The sequence below is a fragment of the Pteropus vampyrus genome, unplaced genomic scaffold (genome assembly GCF_000151845.1).
Source record: "Pteropus vampyrus isolate Shadow unplaced genomic scaffold, Pvam_2.0 Scaffold85, whole genome shotgun sequence".
In the NCBI taxonomy this organism is placed as follows: Eukaryota; Metazoa; Chordata; class Mammalia; order Chiroptera; family Pteropodidae; genus Pteropus; species Pteropus vampyrus.
In genome coordinates, this window is record NW_011888866.1 from 4,933,971 (window position 1) to 4,957,435 (window position 23,465).

The 23,465-nt window shown below is 33.6% G+C and overlaps 1 protein-coding gene across 5 annotated transcripts; it reads left to right on the forward strand.

Annotated features, from left to right (window-relative positions):
- Nucleotides 1–387: 387 nt before the first annotated feature.
- BNIP2 (BCL2 interacting protein 2) lies at nucleotides 388–22,996 on the forward strand. 5 transcript variants are annotated; one of them, XM_011363396.2, is made up of 11 exons: nucleotides 388–639; nucleotides 6,667–6,773; nucleotides 7,655–7,722; nucleotides 8,192–8,368; nucleotides 10,028–10,204; nucleotides 12,646–12,748; nucleotides 13,536–13,667; nucleotides 14,854–14,940; nucleotides 15,060–15,158; nucleotides 15,913–15,948; nucleotides 18,386–22,996. In XM_011363396.2, the coding sequence occupies exons 2-11, from the start codon at nucleotides 6,724–6,726 to the stop codon at nucleotides 18,435–18,437; spliced, it is 981 nt and encodes a 326-aa protein (XP_011361698.1). In that variant the 5' UTR covers nucleotides 388–639; nucleotides 6,667–6,723; the 3' UTR covers nucleotides 18,438–22,996. The 5 variants fall into 5 exon arrangements, with proteins under 5 accessions (XP_011361698.1, XP_011361700.1, XP_011361699.1 ...); XM_011363397.2 differs by having other exon boundaries at nucleotides 393–643; nucleotides 18,386–18,568; XM_011363398.2 differs by lacking the exon at nucleotides 15,913–15,948 and having other exon boundaries at nucleotides 18,386–18,959.
- Nucleotides 22,997–23,465: the final 469 nt, after the last annotated feature.

Below are 23,465 nucleotides of genomic sequence, written 5' to 3' on the forward strand. Positions count from 1 at the left end.
ATTGAAAATTTTAAAAATAATAAATCGACCGCTCTGGCCTACATATAGTTTGAGAAGCACTGTTGCAGGGTAAAGCTGTCCACCCTCGTGTTTTACCAAACTCCGGATTCTTCTGAGATCCAGTTCTTCAAAATGAGGCCTCGGATATTTTCCGTCCCCTCACTTCGTCCATTTTATAATATACAATTATTGTAGCAATCAATAAAGTCAACATAACGACTACGTCGAAGAAGCGCCCGCTGCCTCAGAGACGCCGCCAAGAAGGCGTCAAGGGTACCCCGCCAGCCCAGCCCGAAAGTAGGGCAGCCGCGCGCGCGCACGCGCAGACTGGAATCTGCGACGGCGGAGGGGGCGGGGAGAGGGACTCCCGGGCTGCGAGAAGACATTACGCTCCCGCCTCCGCCGCCTGCCGCGCCTGGAGGAGGTCGGGATGTAGTCACTTCCTCCCGGGCCCGCTCTCTGTATCCGGGTCAGCTGCGCCGTTGCCGCTACCTGTGACCAGGATACTGGGCCCGGGTCTCCACCGCTGTCCGAGGGGAGCAGGCTCCGCTCGGCGCTATCTTCTGCGACCTGGCCGTCAGCCCCACGTCGCCGGCCTGGAGGGGCGAAGAAGACGAGGGAGCCAAGGCTTCCTCCGGAGTGAGTGCGGTCCGGGAAGGTTGGACACGGCGGGTCTGGGCTGGGAACAGACCTGGGGGCAGGCGTCTGAGGGGCGCTTTCCCCTGGACCACCGGAGAAAGGTAGCCCAAGGGGTTATTATTCGTAGGGGGCGCTATAGAATTTGCCCGGGAGGCGCTTCCCGGATCCCGCCCTGCTTAGGCCCCCGCCCTTGGCTCGGCTCCTGTTTGCATTTGCCATCCTCACCCCCCCACACACACACACACCCCTTTTCCGTTTGTGATGATTGTGCTCCGGATGGAACCTGCTCCCTTGTACGCTCCCCTGCACACCCCGGTCTGGGTGTGGTGACTGGGCCTCGTTGATCCCCCGTTTATGACCAGCGTCCGTCCTGGTGTAGAACAAAGAAGCTTGGACTGAGGTGCCTCGTACCCTCGGAGAATAAACGCGGAAGCGGCGTTTGTAATCAGGGCTTTAATAGACCTTCCTACGTGAAAAGTCGGGTTCCTGCATGGATTCAGACACAACCTTTTGCCTGAATACCTGGCAAAAATAATTTGGGTTTCCTGGGTTCATCTGATGCCACTGGAGACCTACTAGATCAACTAACTCATGTTACATGAAAACTATTTGGTTCTATTACGTTGCTTCGGAACTTCCCTTGTCTCTGTCCTGGGAGCTCTTTGAGAGCACAGTTTTTGTCGTGTTCATCTAGGCAGTCATAGTGCCTCCCTTGTAGTTGAAGTGTGTGATTGAGTTTTAGTGTTGCTGTTTTTTTCATCCTCATCTTTTTTTTTTGATTAGGATCTCTGTTTCTCCTAATGTTTAATTTCTTAATTTTTTAAAACAACGTTCTTTCTCTGGTATTTTATAATTCTGCAATTTGTAAATGAACAATTCCTCAAAATTGCAACTTAAGTTGCCCAATTTAATTACCCTGCAGACAGTTATCTTGATCTTACACATCTTATCCATAGTTCTTATCATTTTACATTTTCTCTTAACCCTATTCTTAGTCTTCATAATCTCCTCTCTTGCAGCCTAATATTGTTGGGCTTAAATAGGAAGTATGACAGGTCCACTTCTGCAAACATGGAACTTGAACGACATCATCTTTAGGCATTACAGGACCTTTGAAGCTAAGTGTAACCAAACCTGGCATTAAAACTCTAAAAAGTTGCCAGTGAACTGAAGACACTGTGCTGTATTAGAAACAGTCTAGGTCTGGGAACCAGGATGTAGCATCATTTGCTTCGTATATAAGATAAAATGAGGACAATAACACCAGTGTTTTATACCTCGGGAAATTGTTGGTTAGTACATAAGAGGTGATGAATGTACAAGTGGTTGGTAAACATGAAAAGCACTCTTTAGGAAAGCAGTTCTGTTCATTCCATCTGGAGTATTGCTGGTAAAAGGAACAGTGAGGAAGACAGGCATCTAAGAAAGGAAGTAGTATATTTGGCCAGATCCCATAAACTAACTTTGGCTGATAGTGGATTGAAAGGTGTCTTGTTAAGTTTACATCTTATAAAGCAGAATACTAGTATAGTATGACAATTATATTCCAAAATTATAATATTTGTAACCCTGCAACAAAGTGTTAGAGATTAGTTATTAGACTTTAATCTTTTAAAGGTCTCAGGCACCTCCTTATTGGTAATTTAATAAATGTGCCTTTTATAGGTGGCATAATTATCCTTTGCTTTATTGTCACAATTTTAAGAAAAGTCAGCACCGTTGTTTTTCTTGAATTTTGTGTTAACATTTCTGATAGAGTACCTCATTTCATTTTTTAATTGAGATATAATTGACATATAACATTATGTTTCAGCTGTACATGATTCAGTATTTGTATATATTATGAAATCATATCTCCACACTTAGTTATGAAAATTTTTTTTCTTGTGATGAGAACTTTTAAGACCTGCTATCTTAGCAACTTTCAAATATGTAATATAGTATTATTAACTATAATGTTTATGCTGTACATTACATCCCAGGACTTATTTTATAACTGAAAATTTGTACCTTTTGACCCCCTTTACTCTGTCTGCCACCTCATCCCCACCCCACACCTCTGGCAACCACTGATCTGTTCTCTGTATCTATGAGCTCAGTTTCGTTTGTTTTTTGTAGTTGTGTTTCAGATTACATACATAAGTGAGATCATACAGTATTTGTCTTTCTCTGACTTATATAGCATAATGCCCTCAAGGTCCATCCATGTTGTTGCAAATGGCAAGATATCTTTCCTTTTTTATACCCAAATAATATTCCTCTGTGTGTGTGTGTGTGTGTGTGTGTGTGTGTGTGTGTGTACATACACACACACCACATTTTCTTTATCCCTTCATCATAAACACTTAGGTGACTTCCATCTCTTAGCAATTGTAAATAATGTTGCAATAAATATGGGAGTGCATATAATGATTTCGTTTCCATTGGATAAATACCCAGAAGTGGAATTGCTGGATCAAATAGTAGTTCAATTTTTATTTTTTAAGGAACCTCCAAACTGTTTTCCATAGTGGCTATACCAATTTACATTCCCACCAGTAGTGCACAGGGGTTCCTTTTTCTCCACAGCCTGGATAACACTTGTTTTTTGTTTTGTTTGTTTGTTTGTCTTTTTGATAGTAGCCACTTTAACAGGTATGAGATTACATTGTGTTGTTTCATTCTTAAAAACCTTCATGACCTTGCTCTCAAGAAAGCTCATAGGATTTTTCCAGGGGTGTTTTGGTGGACCTTAGTAAACATATAGGATGGCCTAAATTATTGTCCTGTAGTGCTACCAGTGTTGCCAACCTCATAGGAAAAAGTGAACATAAATATTTAGAATGAATCCCTTTCATTTAAATAAAGAAGTAAAAAGCTTGCCTGGACATTTTCTTCTGCCAGCTATAATTGATCTCAGCATAGATGGGGCTCCTAGTACCTATTCCAGCAGCAGTGTTAAACTATATAATAGTAAAGTTACCGTTACCGTGTAAAATTATAATTCAGGCATTTCTAAATATGATCGTAATATTTATTTTTGCTCATATTGCCAAGCGGCATGAGTAAATACACTTCTTGGTTGAATTTACCACCACACCTCCCTTCTGAAGCTATGTCAGGAAGAAATTGTCTCCATTGTCTCCTTGATTTTTAACCTAAGATGAGCAACTGTTTTGAATTTGTATCTGTGACCTCCACTGAGAACTGGCATAAGTAATAATGTGCCACAACTACCACAAGTCTGTTGAGAAATCAGGTTATTCCTGTTGCATTATGTTTTAACGAATAGCATCTTAAGTGTTATTTCCCCATTCTAATTTACAAAATCTGAACAAAAAATGGGAAACAGTCACAGTTAACTTTAAGTCAGCAATATCCTGATTTCCTTCAAAATGGTTGTGCTTATATTGCTCCTTTCTCATTTGTTTCCTGTTCTTACAGCTGCTGATGGTAAAGTGCTTCCAAGAACAGTACTCTTTCAGCTGTATCAACTGTTTACATCTATCTAGTGGACTTTTCCCCCTAAAGTTCATGATGAAATGGTCAAGGGTGAATCTCTTTATTTCTCCTCCTAGGTTCTGTTTAACTAGCTTATTTAATTATCCCCGAACTAAATATCCATGTTGATACACTGCGGTGTATTTATACCACATGATTCAGTATGATGTTAAAGATTGAATGCATAGGCTAAGAGAGTTGAAGTACTTGGGCCTTCTGTGTTTGGGGGGGCTGTTTTCTAGATCAAGTGGTAAAGCAGCTAAAAAACATGGTTTGTCTTCTAGAATTTCACAGGATACATATAAAAGCAAAGAGTAATTGTACCAACAGAAATTGATAGTGCATGTATGTGGGTTGCCTCAAATATTTTCATTACGCTTTTTGAGGAGTAAAACATAACAGAAAGCCTATTTACATAATTTAATAAAAATAAGCCTAAGAGGTTGAGCAAACCAAAAGCTTATGATTCTTGTGTCATACTTTACAATTAAATATTTAACTAGTATTTCAAACCTATTATGTGCCAGACGCTGTGCTGGGTGTTGAGAATATAACAGTAGCAATTTTCAGTCACTGCTTTTATTTTTGAAATATTAAATATATTTCCGAGTATGTGGGACATTTGAGAATGATACCTGGAACATCCTGATATCTTCCCAACACCCAGTAAAAAAGGTGAGACAAAATAATAGAAACTTTTCTGATTATTGAATTTAGGGAAATATATTAATTCACTTTAGATTGAGTATCAAAGACTTGAGAAAACATTGAATTAAAAATTTGGAAGGGACTGTCAGTTTTCAGCCTTTAGCAATAGAATGCTTTTGTCTCACTTGAGCGTAACTCTAGAGTAAGTATTAAGTATTTGGGCCTTTTGGCCATACTTTTTTTTTTTTTTTTAATTAGTTCTGTATTCTAAATAGAAAAGGTTATTTATTAATGTAGGTATTCCTTTTTCGTCTATTTTCCTCCCTAAAGGAAGGAAGAGTTGCTGTCAGAATAACCTATGGAGTGATCATTGAAAGCGTATATTAACTACTGTAAAGTGTAGGCTATTAGAAGCAGAGGAACTGTGAAATATGTCAAGATTATTTTAAGTGTGTTTTTTATTAATTGCTCAAAACTTTCTGGCTCGCTGTTTTCCCAGAGTATTAAAAATGCCTTACTCCTATATATAAATTAACCGATTTTTCAAAACAAATATTTTGGTTGAGGAAGAGACAGCATTTGCCATTTTTCTGTGCTAACAATTGGATCCTCCAAAATTTAAACCTTTGTTTGAGGTGTTTGAAACTTTTTCTTAAGCATATATATATAAGAATTCAAACTGGAAAGAGCCTCCCAGTCTCAGCAAAGGTGTGAATATAGTTCAGCATGTGAAATCTAGCACTTTAGAAAATTTCTAGTGTAATTTTGTTGTTGTTGTTCTAGAATATAATGCTATAGTTGTTTTCTATACAACTTTGTGCATCTTTTGAGTATTATAATAGCAGATAAGGCTACCATAAAACATGACCACATCTTTGTTTTAGAAGACTAGTTGAAGTGAATGTTAATGGCTCGTACCATTTGTTTTATTTGATAAGTATTTTAAAAAGTTATTCATACGCAGTTTTTTAAGTCAAATAGTTTAAAAATATTTACTATGAAAATGGGTCATTCTCTTCATCCCTGATCTTCATCCCTTCATCTCTTTCTTCTACTGGAGGTCCACCACTTTTAACCTTGTTTTAATACTTCTAGTAATATCTAGTGTTACCTTCTATCTCTTAAGAAATACTATATGTTTTACTGCTTTTTTAATAAATAACTTTAGACATCTATTGATTTCCTCTGATATAAGTGAACGAAATACTCATTTATACCTCTTGCCTCTTGTCACAACTTTTGTTGCTGTGTTAACCAATTGATTTTCATGACTTCTTCAATAATATATTTAAACCTCTGTTTCTTATTCCATCAACTAAACCAATCTCTGGGTTCCTCACTTGGTAAAATGAGGATATTAACACTCACATCCTTCCTTGGAAAAACTGAAACTAAAATATATGGCTTAAGTTACAACGTGTAGTTGCATGAACAAAAATATTCACTAAATTAGGCTGACAGCATACCACTTGGTTCTGCTGAATCATAAGAATGTAAGTGCTGTTTGCTAGTGTTCAATTTCTAGAATCAACCTCTATCCAGAGGACAGAAATTTTAATTATAAGTTTAGACTAGAAAACATATTTATTTAATTTTATTCCTTGCTCTCTCCCCTTGTTTTTACATAATTCACAATATCTAATAAATTTTAAATCACAGCCTGGGACACACATGCATAGATACAACTAAAAACAAATGCGAATATATATACTCTGTTTTCTCATTTTTTTTTAAAGTGATAGTTAGCAATCTAATAAATTTATTTCATGACCACACCATTGAGCTTTAGCTGAATCGTTGATAAGATGGAGGTGGGAACTAAGGTATAAGATTATTGCACCTTTTCAGCAGGTAAAAAGTAAAGTGGAAAATAGGTTATAAATTTTTCTTTTTTCACAGGACATTGGCTCTCCGAATTATCAGGAGTTTATAGTTGACATCGAGTCTAAGCTGAGGATGGAAGGTGTAGAACTTAAGGAAGAATGGCAAGATGAAGATTTTCCAATGTAAGCGATGCTTTTAAATGAAAACAGACTTAAAATAAAACTCCGAAATTTCTTTATTGCAGTGTCACCTATTAAATGAATATTGGACTTAATTTTCTGCTTTTATTTTTAAGAAAAGAGTATTAAATAAATAAGCAAGGATTTTGTAGATCATCTGGCCAGCTACCATAACACATTTGCATTTGTATTTACAATTGTATTGGCCCAGGGTGGGTTAATAGAAAAGAGCAAAGGCAGATCTTGGTTTTTTTTCCCTAATCTTATTGAGAAATAATTGACATATCACTCTTAAGCTTAAGGCGTACAGCATGATAGTTTGCTGGCCTTATATTTAAATGAGATTTCTATGCCATCATGGTCAGAAAACCATCCAGTGCACAGTAAGGTCTCTTAGCAATTGGAATGTAGACAGCTAGTGAGAGTATTGAGTCATTCATTGCATAGTACATGATAATAGTTTTATAGAAATGTTGAACTCAGAAGAATTATAGCCATCATTACCATATTTCTATTGTGAGTAACAATTTAGCTTCATCATACATTGTATCATATATCACATTAAATTCATGCATTCAAATACTTGTTTTTTAGGTTTATAATTTTTACATTTGTTTTATAGTTGTATTTAAAAGCAGTTACATAAAGAATACAAAGAATTTATATCTATTTTTATGTGTTTCTTATGTAAATATGTAGTTAGCTCTGACAGCCTGAAAATATTTTCTTTAAAGGTGGTTTGTAAAGTACTTAAGAAACTGCTTTATTCGGTTTTCCTTGTAATTGTTTCTATAAGCTATTTTTAATAGAGCTTTGAACTTCAAAATTTTTTTTTTAATTTTCTGGTTAAAAAGGGTATGTCTTGGTATGTCTCTGTCTTCTAGACCTTTACCAGAAGATGATAGTATTGAAGCAGATATATTAGCTGTAACTGGACCAGAGAGCCAGCCTGGTAAGAACTTGACACTTTTAGTTTCAGTAAAATGATAGGCTTTAACTGTGCTATTTTTTAGCACATTTCTTTGTCAGGAAAAAAATATACTCAGTGTTTGTTTCATCATAAGGAGCCAAAGAATAAGTTGAATGTTGAAGAAAGCATTTTTGGAATGCTTTGAAAGTTTTTTGGAAATTTAACTTTCCAAAAACAGATCCTTTGTTTTGGAAATTTCCACACTAAAGAGGTGAGGAGATCATTTTCAGTAGTTAAGAGGTGACTGTAAGGTCTGCCTCTGTTATTTAAAAAGGCATATCCTTGCTGGGATACAGCATCTTGCCTTGATATAGAAGCAATAGTGATCAAAGTCTGAAGTTGTAAATTAGTGCTTTGGGCTTGTGTTTAGTTAATGTTATTTTTCCTAAGGATGAAGTAGATATTTAAGCATTCCTTCTAATATATCCTTCACTTTGTTGATTCATTCCAGGCTCACCGGAAGTTAATGGAAATAAAGTAAGAAAGAAACTAATGGCTCCAGACATTAGCCTGACCCTGGACCCTAGTGATGGCTCTGTATTGTCAGATGATTTGGATGAAAGTGGGGAGATTGACTTAGATGGTTTAGACACACCGTCAGAGAACAGTAATGAATTTGAATGGGAAGGTAAATGTTTCATTGTTTTTATCTGACTTTTATTAATGTTTGTCTTTATATACATACATGTTTTTATAATGGCATTCTCATATTAGGATAATTGGAAAAACTTAAAACTTGATCATGAAACCAACTAAAATCAGTGATTAAGGGGTTTTGTTGAAATATGTTATTCTTTAAAGTTCATATTTTTTTTTACTAAGATACGAAATTTTGCTAACACTGAATACTCTCATAGCTTTTGAACTGTTTATGGTAGATTGCACAGGTTTTATTTTTTTTCTTAATTGCCCAATGCTGCAAAGTTTTTTCATGGTTGCTCCCAAAATATCGCTTGATAATTATGGCATATTCTAATAGTTGATCAGCTAAGAAAAAAATCTTTGAAGAGACATATAATTTAGGGAATGTGCTGAAAGTAGTTAAGGGTTTTCAGAGAGGGAATTCCAAAGGGATTTTTCCCAGGGTAGTTTTTTAAATGGATTTGCCTAATAGTGTTGCACTTTGTAAACAACCAACACGAATTAATGTATACTCTTAGCTCCCAAACCTTATATTCCTTATCATTCATTATTTGGAATTCAAAGGAATTGGCATGTGTTTTGCTTTGCGTGCTTTCTTTAATTAGATAATTGTCTACAGTATCTTTGTGTAGTTGTTAATATATGTAGTCCATCTTTAAAATGATTTTTACTTCAAAGCAGTATTTAAGCACTAGGTATCTTATCTGCAGTAAAGAGTAAGATCCTTGATAATGCTGTATCTTTTATTCCTTTTTTCTTCCGTTTTTCTGGTTCAATGAGCAGTCCAGTGATAAGCAGTATTTTATAAAGATACTGAAATAGTTTTCTGCCTATGTGTTTTGTCTCTTCTTTCTTTAATGCTGCTGTAGTCATTTCCTGGAAGGATATTTTCCGTTAACAGCTTTATCTTGGAAACAAACAACTAACATGCAGTAGGTTCCCCTCCCCCATCTTTTGGTAAGGACTACGATACTAAAATTTTGAAAATCATTACATCGTTAAAAATCAGCTAAAATGCATTCTGGAAATATAAATTACACCTAATCATTGATGCTTATGCTTTGGCTAATATCAATTTAAAATATACTTTTGCATGTACACTTCAGAATATTATCAATAAATTTCCGCTTTATAAAACTGATCAAATGGGAAATAATGATTGATTAGTTAACCACGTTCTATCTGGTTTTATAATGTTTGGAGAATAATTTATTTGCTCAACAATGACAAAAAGGTGGCTCCCAAAAAATTACTTTAAATAATTATAGCGTTGATAGCTGTCAAGGACAGTGTTGTTATAAACAGAATCTGAAAAGGCATTGCAGAGCCAGTGCACTAAGATTTTGATGCCTATATGAATTATCTTTTCTGAATTCGTGGATATACATTGCACTGTAATTAATTAGGTGTTTTCTGAATTAGGCAATTCAAAAAAAGTTAAAGAACCATGATTTCCAAAAGCATAAAATAGCCTCATCAAGAGCAAGCCTTTTCCTTTATTGTGGAAGAAATACTTAAAATTCCACAGAAGGTATAATGAAAACTTCTCTGAACATTCTAATTAGATAGTAAAGTGGTTAACATGTAATTTGATTTTTATGGTATAAATAACAATTTGGGATTCAAAAACCTTTTATTTTGACAGATGATCTTCCAAAACCCAAAACTACTGAAGTTATTAGGAAAGGCTCAATTACTGAATACACAGCAGCAGAGGAAAAAGAAGATGGGCGGCGCTGGCGTATGTTCAGAATTGGAGAGCAAGACCACAGGGTTGATATGAAGGCCATTGAACCCTATAAAAAAGTTATCAGCCATGGAGGTAAGAGTTGCCAAAGAGTATTCAGATTTTTTAAAGCAACATCGGAAACCTAAATGCTCAAACTCTCCCTTGACATTACATAATTTAAAGCATAATAAACATCATGTCATTTTAGAAACATAACAGGTTTGAAGTAAAAGGATAAAATCAACATTTAAAAATCGTTAATACATGCATACAGTAAGTTCAAAAGCTGTAAATGTGCATTAGAAAATGTCTCTCCCACCCCATTCCTAGATCCCTCCCAAAACTAGGACTTTACTTTTTCCCTTTTTTATCCATTTATAATTTATATACAGTGAAATGCTCTAACTCTTTTTTTTTTTGTAACATTTGCAATTTTTTTCCAGCTTCATTGAGATATATTTGACATATAACATTGTATTATAAATTTAAGGTGTACAACCTGATACACATGTATTGCAAAGCGATTACCACCATACCCTTAGCTAACACCTGCATCAGGTCACATAATTACCATTTCTTTTTTGTGGTGAGAACATTTAAAATCTACTCTCTTAGGAAATTTCAAGTATTTAATACAGTATTATTAACTATAATCACTAAACTGTACATTAGATCCCCAGAATTTGTTCATCTTTTAACTAGAAGTTTGTATTCTTTGACCAACATCTCCTCTTTTCCCCCAGCTCTTAGTCACCACTGTTCTAGTCTCTGTGTATGAGATTTTGGCTTTTTTAGGTCTGACAAATACCTATATAACCATATATACCTACACCCATAGACATAGAAAACATTTTCATTGCCTCAGAAAATTCTCTAATACTCCTCCCCAACAAGTACCTCCTCTCCAATAATCACTATTCTCATGTCTACCCTTATGATTAGTTTTGCTTGTTCTAAAACTTTATATACCTGGAATCATATAGTGTACACTTGTTGGTCTGCTTTTGCTCAGTCTGAATTTTTTGAGAGATTCATCCATATTGTTGCATGCATCTGTAGTTCATTCCTTTTTATTGCTGAGTGGTATTTCATTGCATGGGTAAACCACAGTTTGCTTATCCATTCTTTTGATGGACATTTTAGTTGTTTCTGGTTTGAACTATTAGAATTAAAACTGCCATGAACATTCTCGTACAGTCTTTAGTGGATATAAGTAAAAGCTGGCTTTTTAAACTATGATTCTTAATGTGCATTAAAACCCAGAACGTATCATTCATCTTTACCACAAAGTAGAAAATTAGTTCATTCCACATTTTTATACATACTTTGTATATTTGTGGAATATATAAAAATATAAGGCTTTGTCCCTTAAGAAATTTACAAGTCAAGTAGGTAAAGCTATGAAGTACAATTATAACTTCTCTCAGTTTGAGGGTGCTTTATATAGAAGTACACGTAGGCATTGTGTAAATAGCACTAGAATTATTGTAGTAATCAAAATACAACTCACTCTGTGAGCATGTCATTTTACCTGAAATCTTCCTAATGCAAGACAGGGGCCACATAGGTCAAGCAGATTGGTTTTTTCACATAGAGTCATTTCTACTTAATTTATTCTCTGCCAAATACAGTCTCCTGCTTATTTCTGTAGTCTTCATTCATCTGAAAGCAAATCACTTGAATATTTGTAGTTACATTATTCTGCCTAATTTAATCTTATTCAGATGAAAAAAAAGATAATTTGGATCAGGAAGTCCACAGACAGATTAATTCAGCAGGTTCATAGGAAGCAAGTTGTGAGACGTACCTCATGATTTCAACATAATATTTTTCAGAAATGATACTTTACTTTTCTTACGGAAAAATAATTAGAGCATTTTATCCTATTGAATTATCACGATACGTTTTGTGACTAAAGGATTAATAAGAAGGGTAATGAAGATTCTAATATACTTGAAATATCCAAACCTTTTCAGTGCATGTTTGTAAATAATAGAAATGAAATTTAAAGCTAAAATATTTGTTATTGGACACAATCTCTAATATCTAGAGATTGTAATTGAAACATACACATTTTAGCACTGGTTTTCTTTACTTAGAATTATGTCAGAGGTGTGATTTTTTTTCTTTAGTATTAATACCCTAAAATCTACAAAATAGGTATCGTCGAATGTAAAACTACTTTTTAAAAAGCACCCACTTTAAAATTTAAGTGGCATAAAAATGTTTTATTGCAGATAGTATGTTGTGTCTGCTTGGATTATATTACTGTATTTGTCTACTTGCTAAAATAAGTCTGCATTTCTGATTATGCTGGTTTAAATGGGTTTCTAGTTTTTATGCCCACCTTTTCCTCTTCAAATTTCTTTGTTCTCTTGAGAAGAGTGTATTTAAAGATTTAAAAAATATAAATAACTTTGATCCAGAAATTTGTGGAAAGTAAATCATTATACTCTATCAGCCATACAGATGTCCTCTGAAAAATCTTCAGAGTAAAATCATGCTGGTGACTTTATCTTTGGTTTCTTTTTCAGGATATTATGGAGATGGATTGAATGCCATTGTTGTGTTTGCTGTCTGTTTTATGCCTGAAAGTGGTCAACCTAACTATAGATACCTGATGGACAATCTCTTTAAGTAAGTGTATGTTCACAAAAATGTTTAGATAGAATTCTGAGTTAATCGGATGTCCAATTTAAGTAAGTGAACTTTAGCTGGGTAAAAATTATAAATATCACAGTTCTGATTCTTACTAAGAACTTATTCTTTGGTATTATGAAACTATTTGTTTTCCAGCTTGACAGAAAAAAATGTTATTTTAAAACAAGAATGGGCATTTTAGCTTATCTGTTCCAACTTCTTTATTTTACATTTGAGGACATGTTAAGTGATTTTCATCCCAAAATCATACGACTAAATTACCTTTACCCCCAAGAAGCCAAATGTAACTAAGCTGACTCAGTTCTGTTGTATTTTCAGAGTCAAGTTTTTTAAAGCAGTTTTTAGTGCAGTTTTTTAAAATTTTATTGTGGAAAATTTCAGACATATCCAAAGGTAGAGAGGTGTATATTGAATCTTTGTGTACTAATCATCCACTTCTACAATTACCAATTTATATTTCATTCCCACAATTTATACTCCACTGTAATTTTAAAGCAAATCCCAGACATATATCATTTCATCTATAAACATTTCAATATATATTTCTAAGAGATAACTCAGTTTCCTCAATATATATAATTAATTTTAAAAGTAAATAAAACATAACCCTTTTTAAAATAGTCATTATACCAATTAATGCTGTGTCAAAATTTTAATTGTTTTTGCTATTGTTGAAGGGAGAGAAAAGAACTGTATAATTTGGATAACCTAGTTTTGTCTTGCAAATCTATATTTAAGGCTTAAGTTTAATTTCTTTTTACAGGTATGTTATTGGCACTTTGGAGCTTTTAGTAGCAGAAAACTACATGATAGTTTATTTAAATGGTGCAACAACTCGAAGAAAAATGCCCAGTCTGGGATGGCTCAGGAAATGCTACCAGCAAATTGATCGAAGGTACTGTAAATACAAGTTGAAAGCTAAACTGAATAATTTTTATAATAGCCTTATTAGATTAAATTTTATTTTCTGTTGCCACATAAAGGCACCTTGTGTCCACTTCCTAGATCACATTTATTATTTTCATTGCAAGTTTCTATTTTTTGAGATAATATTTTAGAATGTTATGAAAGAAATTGGTAGTTTTGATGTTTTTTAAAGAATAACTTGAATTCCTTAAAACAGATACTTAATAGCTCTTTATTTCTCCTTATTTTTACCACATTGAACATTTTCCTATAATTTACAATTGGGGAAAGGATGGAGAACTTAGTACATTTCTATTTTATTACATTCTGAGTTTTGCCTAATTTATAGTGTTAACACATTTTATGTTATGGTACTTGTTTAACTGTAATCTTTCTTTGGAATGAGTTCTTGAAGTATATTCTCCTTTGAGTTAGTCATCCATGCTAATGAAGGAACTTTGATCCTCCAATTGACTTGACTTGACCACAGCTAATTCAGACTACTTTAATCAGCTCAGACTCATTAATAGGTTTCTCTTCATACCTCACCATGATAATGGCTAGTTCTTGTGATTTAAGAAAATCCTTAATGAGTACTTTATTTAAGTGTGAAATTATGTGTGATAAAAATAGTTTTTATTTGGTCATTTTAAGTTGTCTAGAATAATGCCTTCAGTTTTTAATAAAAGTGTTAGACATCATAAGAATACAAGATCTGATTCATGTTGCCTGTTCCTGTGGTGATCTCCACTCCTACCTTTGCACAGCGCCTTTCATGGTGTTGAAGATATTAGTACCAGTTTGCCCTCACTCCTGAAAAATGAAAATAGTTTACTTCTCTATGCAGTATTGGTCCCTACCATTGGTTGACAGTGCTGAAGACAAGTGAATATATGCTAAGAGACATTTAACAACAGGCTACACATAAATTTAGACAAATGAAGTAAAGTTTATTTTACAGCAGTAAGAATGACCATCACAATTCAAGTGCCAATAGCATACCTGTAAAAAGCATTTTCATGTCTTTAAAGGAATCTCACATTGCACATGTAAATGGGAACTCTTGGATGAGGGATTTCAATTAATTTTGTATATAAACATCCACATACTTATTTAATGTCTTAACTTCTAGCATTAGAATTTGTAGAGCTTTTTAACTTTTTCTTTTACTTCAGGTTACGGAAAAACCTAAAATCTCTAATCATCGTACATCCATCTTGGTTTATCAGAACTCTTCTGGCTGTTACGAGACCATTTATTAGGTAATTTTCTGAGGGCATTGACTTTTTAAAAAAGCAAAAATACAAACTCCCTATATGAATTTCTTGTCAGTTCTGTTGGTCAGAAATATTGAGGTAATTATTTTTATTTTTTTTCATAGCTCAAAATTCAGCCAAAAAATTAGATACGTCTTTAATTTGGCAGAACTAGCGGAACTTGTCCCCATGGAATATGTTGGCATACCAGAATGCATAAAACAGTATGTTTTGTTTTATTTCTTTAATTGTATTGGATCTTATATGTTGATGTGCAAGAGGTAAATATTTTTCAATACTCATTTTTTCTCACTTTGTATGTTATAAATATTTCGTAACTTCTCTTATTTTTGTAACAAAGAAAAAGGGGAAGAAGCCATTTTCCAACACCTTCCCCTTAAGTCACCATTTTCTTCAGGATATCAGTTAAAGAAGTAAGAAGAATTATTTCTGGTTGTGATTCATTTATATTTGTAAAGTCTTGTTACGCTCTAAGAGATGTACTGACCTGATTTTGGTTAATAATACAGAATATTCTCCAGACTTAAGCATGCTGCCCTCCTAATTTGAGTAAGCTCATCATGACGTTGAATAATCATATTACTAGAGAAATAAAATGTAATTTATATCATCATAACCTTAATACTTTCCAGTGGTGAGAATTTACTCTGTTTACCAAATTCACTTACATCCATCTAATTTTTAAAAGAACTTGGTAGAGGCTGTTAACATAAATACTTGAGTATCACAGTGTTATAATATAGAAAAAAGTTTCTTTGGTCTATTAGTTAATCTGAGGTTTTAATCTGTTTGATGTGTCAAAGCCAGATTTCTTAAGTCAGGTTTGACTTTCTACATTAGTATATTAAATAATTTTGGTTTTGCCTTCAAACTTATATGCATTTCAGTGCCTTTTTTTAAAGTTTTTGTTCATCTTCATAACATGTATATTCACTGAAATAACTCTTCCCTACCAAGGTATGAAGAAGAAAAGTTAAAAAAGAAACAGAAAAGGTATATGCACACCTTGACTGGGTTGCATCTAGACTAGTCCATTTGCATTGCACAGACTAACTCTTCTTTATTGGTTGGTTAGCTTGTAGACAAAGATAATAGCATTTGTAAATATAAATATGCCCCAGAATTCAAATGCAGAGTGAATTCAAAGTTCCTGGTGCTGAACATAGCTTGGATTCACTTTGTTTTAACATTATATGTAATGCCAATTAGGAATTAACGGTCACAGCCCATCTTCCCTCCTTTTTGGTATAAATACTGATGGTAAAACCAGAGAAATTACTAAGAATACTATTTGAAAAACCAATTACTTTGAAGACTTTATCTCTTTCACTGTATTTTTTTAAATCTGTAAGTTGGTCTTTTGAAATATTTGAGTGCTTTTTTAAGAAATCAATTTATTTCTCTGGGGCTGATGATTATATTTGCAATGCATGTATTCTTTGGCTAACCAATATTGATTTCTTTGTATGCTTAAGTGGCCTGCTAACCAGTCAAATTCTACATGTGATAAAATACCTAAAAGTTTTAATGTTCCATTTAATAGTTAAACACTCTGCTTTCCATCTTAAATTTAATTTTGAGTACTTCTGCTTTGAGCATAACAAACTATTATCTTTTAATACCTTGGCATAGAAGATGAAAGGCAAGGGTATAAAACAGTTACATTTTATATAGTAATTTTAAAAAGTGTAGGATCTGGATCTAACTTGTTAATGGACTTTTAAAATATTGACAATTAGCAATACAGTTTAATACAATCTTAAGAGTTAAAGTGAGAGATTTATATGTAGTTATCATTTTGACCGTTCTAAGTAACCAGTTCTAAGTAACTAGAACTGGAACATTCTTAACTTTGGACATATTTTAGCTCTGTTGATGAGCAGGAATTCAGTTGACCATGTGATAGAATCATAGCTTACATTTTTAAATGACACTTTACGGTTTAACAAACACTTTTAACTTAGAGATATGGACAGTGACTTTAGATCTTGCTGATTTCTCATTCCTTTCTAGGCATTGGTGTGCATTTGCCAGACAAGTGGCTGAAATTAAAAATATAATCTGTAATTGTAGAACATTTCGAAGCCAGCTGCTTCATGGATTTCAAAATGAATTGCCTTTATTTATGAAATCTGCTACATTGGGCCTTTTACTAAGTTCTTAGTATTTAATTACCTATTAAGTAATTTAATAAGTAATTTAGTAGGACTGTACTTTTTATTGAAATATGTTGTTTGCAACCTAGCACTACTATTTTATCTTTCTTTTTCTTTCTTTTTTTTCTTTTTGTTTAACCCTAAGTAGAACCATTACATTTATCTTCCAGGCACTTCTTAGTTTTTGTACAAAGTTTCTGTAGCCTTAAAAAAAAAATTATAAACTTTCATCAGCTTGAAAATGATAACATTCAAGTTTTGAAAATAGTAGGGCACATTTTTAAAACCAAAAGTTAACAGAGACGACATGGAGAGGAACTTAAGGTGAAATCTTTATGAGTACTGGTGATAAGATAAAAAACCGAGTGTTGAATGAAGTGCAGTGATGCATCACGTAACCACAGGGATGTGTTCTGAGATTAGGTGTCATTAGGTGATTTCTTGGTTGTACAAACATCTTACGAGTGCACTTACACAAACCTAGATGGTATAGCCTAGGCTGTATGGTATAGCCTATTGATCCCAGGCTACAAACCTGTACAGCATGTAACTACTGAATACTGTGGGCAATTATAACACAATGGTAAATGTTTAAGCAATATCTAAACATAGAAAAGATACAGTAAAAATACAGTTTATAAAAGATTTTAAAATGGTACACTCATATAGGGCACTTATCATAAATGGAGCTTGCAGGACTGGAATTTGCTCTGCGTGAGTCAGTGAGTGAATGGTGAGTGAATGCAAAGGACCAGGACATTACTGTACCGTATTGTGTTGCTCTGTGATGTTACAACATCCCTAGGCAATGGGAATTTATAATATGGGACCATCACCATATATGCAGTTTGTCATTGATTGAAATGTCATTATGCGGCATATGACTGTCATGACATTTTAATATTTCACTTAACAAAATCATTTTTGAGAGAATTATTCCTGCCACTCTCATCACTTAGATCCCTGCCTCAGCTGTGTTACAATTCAACATTTCTTTCTGTTGTAATTTTAACTTTAATAAAGTTTATATGCATTTCTATGTAAGTGTTTTAAAATCTTTAAAGAAACCACAGTCACATTTCTTGCCAGTGTCCTCTTGACTTTAAAAATTATTTTTTCTGGTTGGGGAAGTGTGTGGTAACCTTTTTACTATGTCTGCTTCTTTGCAAAGCTTTGTTTTTAACAGAATAATATTCTATGCTAAAAATAATCATTATTTTTAGAAAATTGTTCAGTTGCTGGTGTTTTATTATCTATATTTTTTCATTAAACAGAGTTGATCAAGAGCTTAATGGAAAACAAGATGAACCAAAAAGTGAACAGTAAGTTTGGCATCTAGTCCAAACAAGATTGAAGAATGTGCTGATGAAGCAATGCTCTTTTTTGCATTTATAATGCATTTATTAGCCCTGATTTTTATGTAACCTGTTACAAAATTGACTTGACTTTTTAATGGACTTTTGTATAAGAGACTGTTCACTGCTGTATTGGTTTGCAAATCTCTTGAATTTAGCTATTAACTAGCCAATTGTAATCATTTTATATTTTATATTGCTAAAAGCAAAGAACCACACTTTATATAAAGCAGTTTTTGCATATGTTTATTGAATGATGCGTCTTCTTCAGTAAAATATTTATATGCCTAAATGGTAAAGGAGAGAGATAATATATATTTTTATGTTTTGAGCAATTTTTTAATGTATACCTATCTTGTGGAAAAATATGCAAGTAAATAAGACCATGATTTTATAAAGTGCATGTTAGAATTTTTGCATTTTGTATATGGTTAACTACATTTCCTGGGTAACTTAAAAAATAAAGTGGCTCATAAGGTGAGGGACAGTTAAACTGGTTGTCATGAATACCCAAAGGTCATGTACATAATCTAAGTAGATTAGTACCATCCTAAGCATTTTTTTATCACTTAATGTATATTGTTACTTAATTCAGAAGCACAGATACAAGTGTATTGCACACTTTTCCCTTTATAAACTTACAGATAAGTCAGAAAAGTCATTTTTAAAACTAGAGAATATAAGAGAGTAAGAATTAGAGTTTGTATATATATGTATATATGGGACATTTTGTCTCCTGGTCAAAAGTGAGAACTTTATAAAAATCTTAGGTTTGTTCACTAATGTGAAATAAGCTGTGTCCAGGGTATCACTCTCCTGAATTTGTATGAGTGCAGTGTAGTCAGAGAATGTGATGAGTTATTCACTGTCAATAGTGTTCTCTGGAAAACAGGAGCTGCTTTTTTTAACTGCTCTCATTGTGAGCACTTTACCAAAATACTTCCATATCAGTTATTTCAACTTGATAGGTGTTTGACCTAGTCAACTATGGTGTGTTTTCACATTTTCTGTTGAATCGTATTGACAGTACTGTAAATTATTTTGTAAGTCTTAGAGTATCATTATTACACTGTTTTGGATGACACATTTGATATAAGCATATAAACTCCTTAATTTGGTAAATACCTTGACTCTACATTGAAATAAATTGTACTTATGCCCCCAAAGAGAACTTAATTTACCCACAAAACCATCCTAAAACAGCAGTTCGGTCTAATAGTGTGTCATGTACTCGTGTGACTCATACATTTGGTAAAATTAGTACCTTCCTAATTTGAGGGTCAGACCATACTCCAGCCCTTCCTATAAGGTAATTTAAAAACGTGTCCTAGAGTAGCACAATTGAAGTGAATAAGAGCTAAGCTTTTAAGATTTATTCTATCCTAAACTGAACATACATGTTGCTTTAAGCATTGCCAATTTTAGTACAAAGTTTCTATCGTGAAAGATTTTTCCTTTATTTTTTGTCCTCCTCAGTCATAAACTTGGCATGCTAACTTAAGTCCAATTATGGGAGGTGTTGGAGGGTTCCCAGGTTGAGACTTTCCTCCGCAGCCTCCTTACTTGACTTGGATCCAGCAGCTGTAGGCAGATCCTGAACTAATCTCATAGTGAATAAAGTCAAAACCATTATTGCTTAAATGTTAGAAACACTTTGTACTGAACAAGCAAACTAACAATAACTTAGACATTCCTTCTAATTTGACCAGATGAAGATTATGAATTAAAGGATCATTGGATTTAATTATGATTAGAGTCTATATTTTAGAGCACTTTAAGTAGTCTTTTATCTGTAAGTCTTCATCTCCCTCAAAATAGGCTGAGCTTTTTAATCGTGGTTTTCTTTGTTTCTTCAGTTTCAACACTTTTTTGGGTTTATTGACCTTTCCTTGTGCAAGCATTGTTCCCAACTACAGATACAACTTGTTACGAAAGTGGCGTGTTTTCCTTAATACTTTTTTAAAGTAGAAGTAGCCTGCATTCTATTAAAACATTAAAATTCATATGGAATAGTAATAACACTTGGGATATAATGAAAGGATGCACTACTCTAACCTACACCTTAATGGAATCTGGTATAGGGATTTGCCCCATAATAAATGTTTCATAATTATGGGACTTAAGATCATAACGTAGATTAGAGGGAAAGCATTTATTTAAGTTTGTTATTTGTAATTTGTATTGTTGTAACATTTTCCCCATACCATTCAGTTTTAATTTTCCACTACTGATTGAGGTGAAAGTACTTATAACTGTATTTTATCTTTCCGCTGGGGTCATAGATCCAACTTAACTGATTTAATTTGATGCATCTTTCATTTTTTGTTTATTATACTTGGGCTCTGAGTGCCTCTTTTTAGTCAGAAGTTTCTCATATAAAGTAATTTAAAGTAATTTGATTGTATTCTGCTTGGTCATATTCCTAAAAAGTACCAAGGAAAGATGCTATATTGACCTCACAGTTTAAACTTAATAGTCTTTATTAATAAACATGATTAGTAAATATGATTGAGTAATAAATATGTTTCTAAGTAGAACCTAGCAAGCAATTGGAAAGGAAGTAAGAGGAAAAACTACAAAAGGGAAAGAATTAACTGTTACCTGAGATCCCACTGAATGAGTCCTTGTTAAGGGGAGTACTGTGTATGACAGACTTTGGTACCATTTCTCGTATCCAGCGGGAAAACCTGCAGGCTACACACAGAATATGTGAATAAGGAGACTACAGAATGAAGCGGGGAAAGGGTGATAATACCTAGAATGAGAATTCCTAATTTCTTCTGCTTTATCACTTCATATAGAAGCAAATTGGAACAGAGAGGGTAAGCATTTACAGTACTCGGATTAAAGTTTAGAACTAGGTTATTTTGTAGTTTTCCTAAATGGACATCACTATTTAGTAACTGCACTGAATACCAAAATTTGCTGATTGACAAGTATAGGTAGAATTTCTTCAACTGCTATTCCAGAGTTTAACAAGGTAAGGGATCTGATTTTTGGTAGAGACTTTGTAAATGAGTATATACAGCAATACTATTTTGCTGTTCTTATGTATGTGCTCAGGGAATTTGAAAGTGATTTAATGTAGGAATTGGCTTTTTAGATTTCTTCAGTTGATAAATTAGTATCAGGACATATCAGGCAAGACAGGCTAGTTTCCTGATGAAATTGGTTAGGTTGTATATAAGATTACAGTAGCTTATCCTTCCTTTTCCCATGTTATATATGGAAAATTGCTAACAGTGCTCAATCAAGAAGGGAGTAGCGGATAGGCTGAAAATTGAGCTTGCTACCCCATTCTCATTGTTTTCATGCCTATATTTTTCCCATCATATAGTTTTTTGAGAAATGGATCACAAATATCAAAGGGATGGGATAGGTAGAGGAATTAATGTGCTTATAAGTTAAACCAACTATTCTGTTAGAATTTTTCTTGTCATAGGGAACAGGAATTGTGTAATTTTGAGTTGCTAGGAGAGAGTCAAGAATTTAGACTTACATAGGAAGGTCAGCTGGTTAGGGAAGTGGGAGATTATTAATGTTCTAAAGTACAGAGGAATTACCTAGGGAGCTTTTCACTCCTCTTCCCGTCCCAAGATTTGGAATGTATTAGAGTCAAATTGATGGTGAGTCCTTGTAGTGTAACTTTCTTTTAAAGTTCTAAATAGTAATTGAATATAAAGTAATGTGTTGAACAGTAAAGAGTGACACTAAAATGTGACACTGAATGGAACTGTTACTTCGTTGGAACTGTATATGATAGAACTACTTAATTTCTTATGTTTTGAGAACTAAAAATTTCCATGAAAAGTTCACATAAAGCACTTAATAACAAATTAGATACCAAGTGAAAAGCAAGGGTTTAATGCTTTCAAATTAATAGAGAATTATATTAAGCTGTTTTCTTCAGATAGCTGTTTGATTCTAAGACATTCTACAAAAGGTTTAAAATATTTGCATTTTGAAATTTTTGTTTTTATATTCAGTGTGACTAAGGAGGAACTTGGAAATTATTAGCTACTCCACTTGCACTTTTTGTATATGGAATTTCTAAAGTTCTGCACCTTAAACAATTATTTACATAAACTGAGCTAGTAAACATCAGTGGTGTTCAGGGCCACCGACTTCCACAGCCCTTGGGGCATCATTCAAATAGAACACAATTCAGAGTTTGTTAGATACTAACGCACTTTGATATATATTTCAAAAATTCAAATATTTTCCTTACCATTGGTTCACATGTTGCCATTTAGAAAAAATTAATGTACTGTGATCATTTTACTAGTATTCAGATGATGTTGCCTAGCCTAGTGCTGTCATTTTACAGTGTGAGAAATTCAGTTCTGATGACTGTGCAAGATGTTGATGTGGTCCCTGTAATAAATACTAGGGTTGTCTTGATTTACTAAGGAGATGTAATATTTTGTTTTCCTTCTGACTTGTTAGGAATACAATAACTTGTGTCCTGATCTGTTGCATATCATATTTTTGCAACATTAATGAATTTAAATAAATTAATTGGAAAGTTTGTATTTGACTCATTTTATCACATTTTTCTATCCGTAATGCTGCTAAATTTTTACACTGAGTTATCTTGTAAACCTTTCAGTTTTAGACCTTTACTCTTGTTTCTCTTTCTATAATCTGGATGCTGCTTCCTATTGTTCATGGGGGTGAAGAGTTCGCCTAGTTTAGTTTCAAATATTATTTTAATTATAACCAAACTTTGTGTTACATAATTTAGAATTATTTTCGTGGAGAATCCAACGATGAAATTAGTTCAATAGGGCGATGAAAACATGGCATAAATAACTTGTTAACCTGCTTGGAGGTTCCACCAGCACTTGTTTTTGCATTTACTTCTTAATCACTATTTAGTTACTTAATGGCAAACAGCTGTGCCATTAAGCGATTTTTTATATAGAGAAATATTTGCCTTGCATTAGGTGCAAGTGTTAAATATACATTTTCCTAAATTAAAATTCTTCATGAATCACTA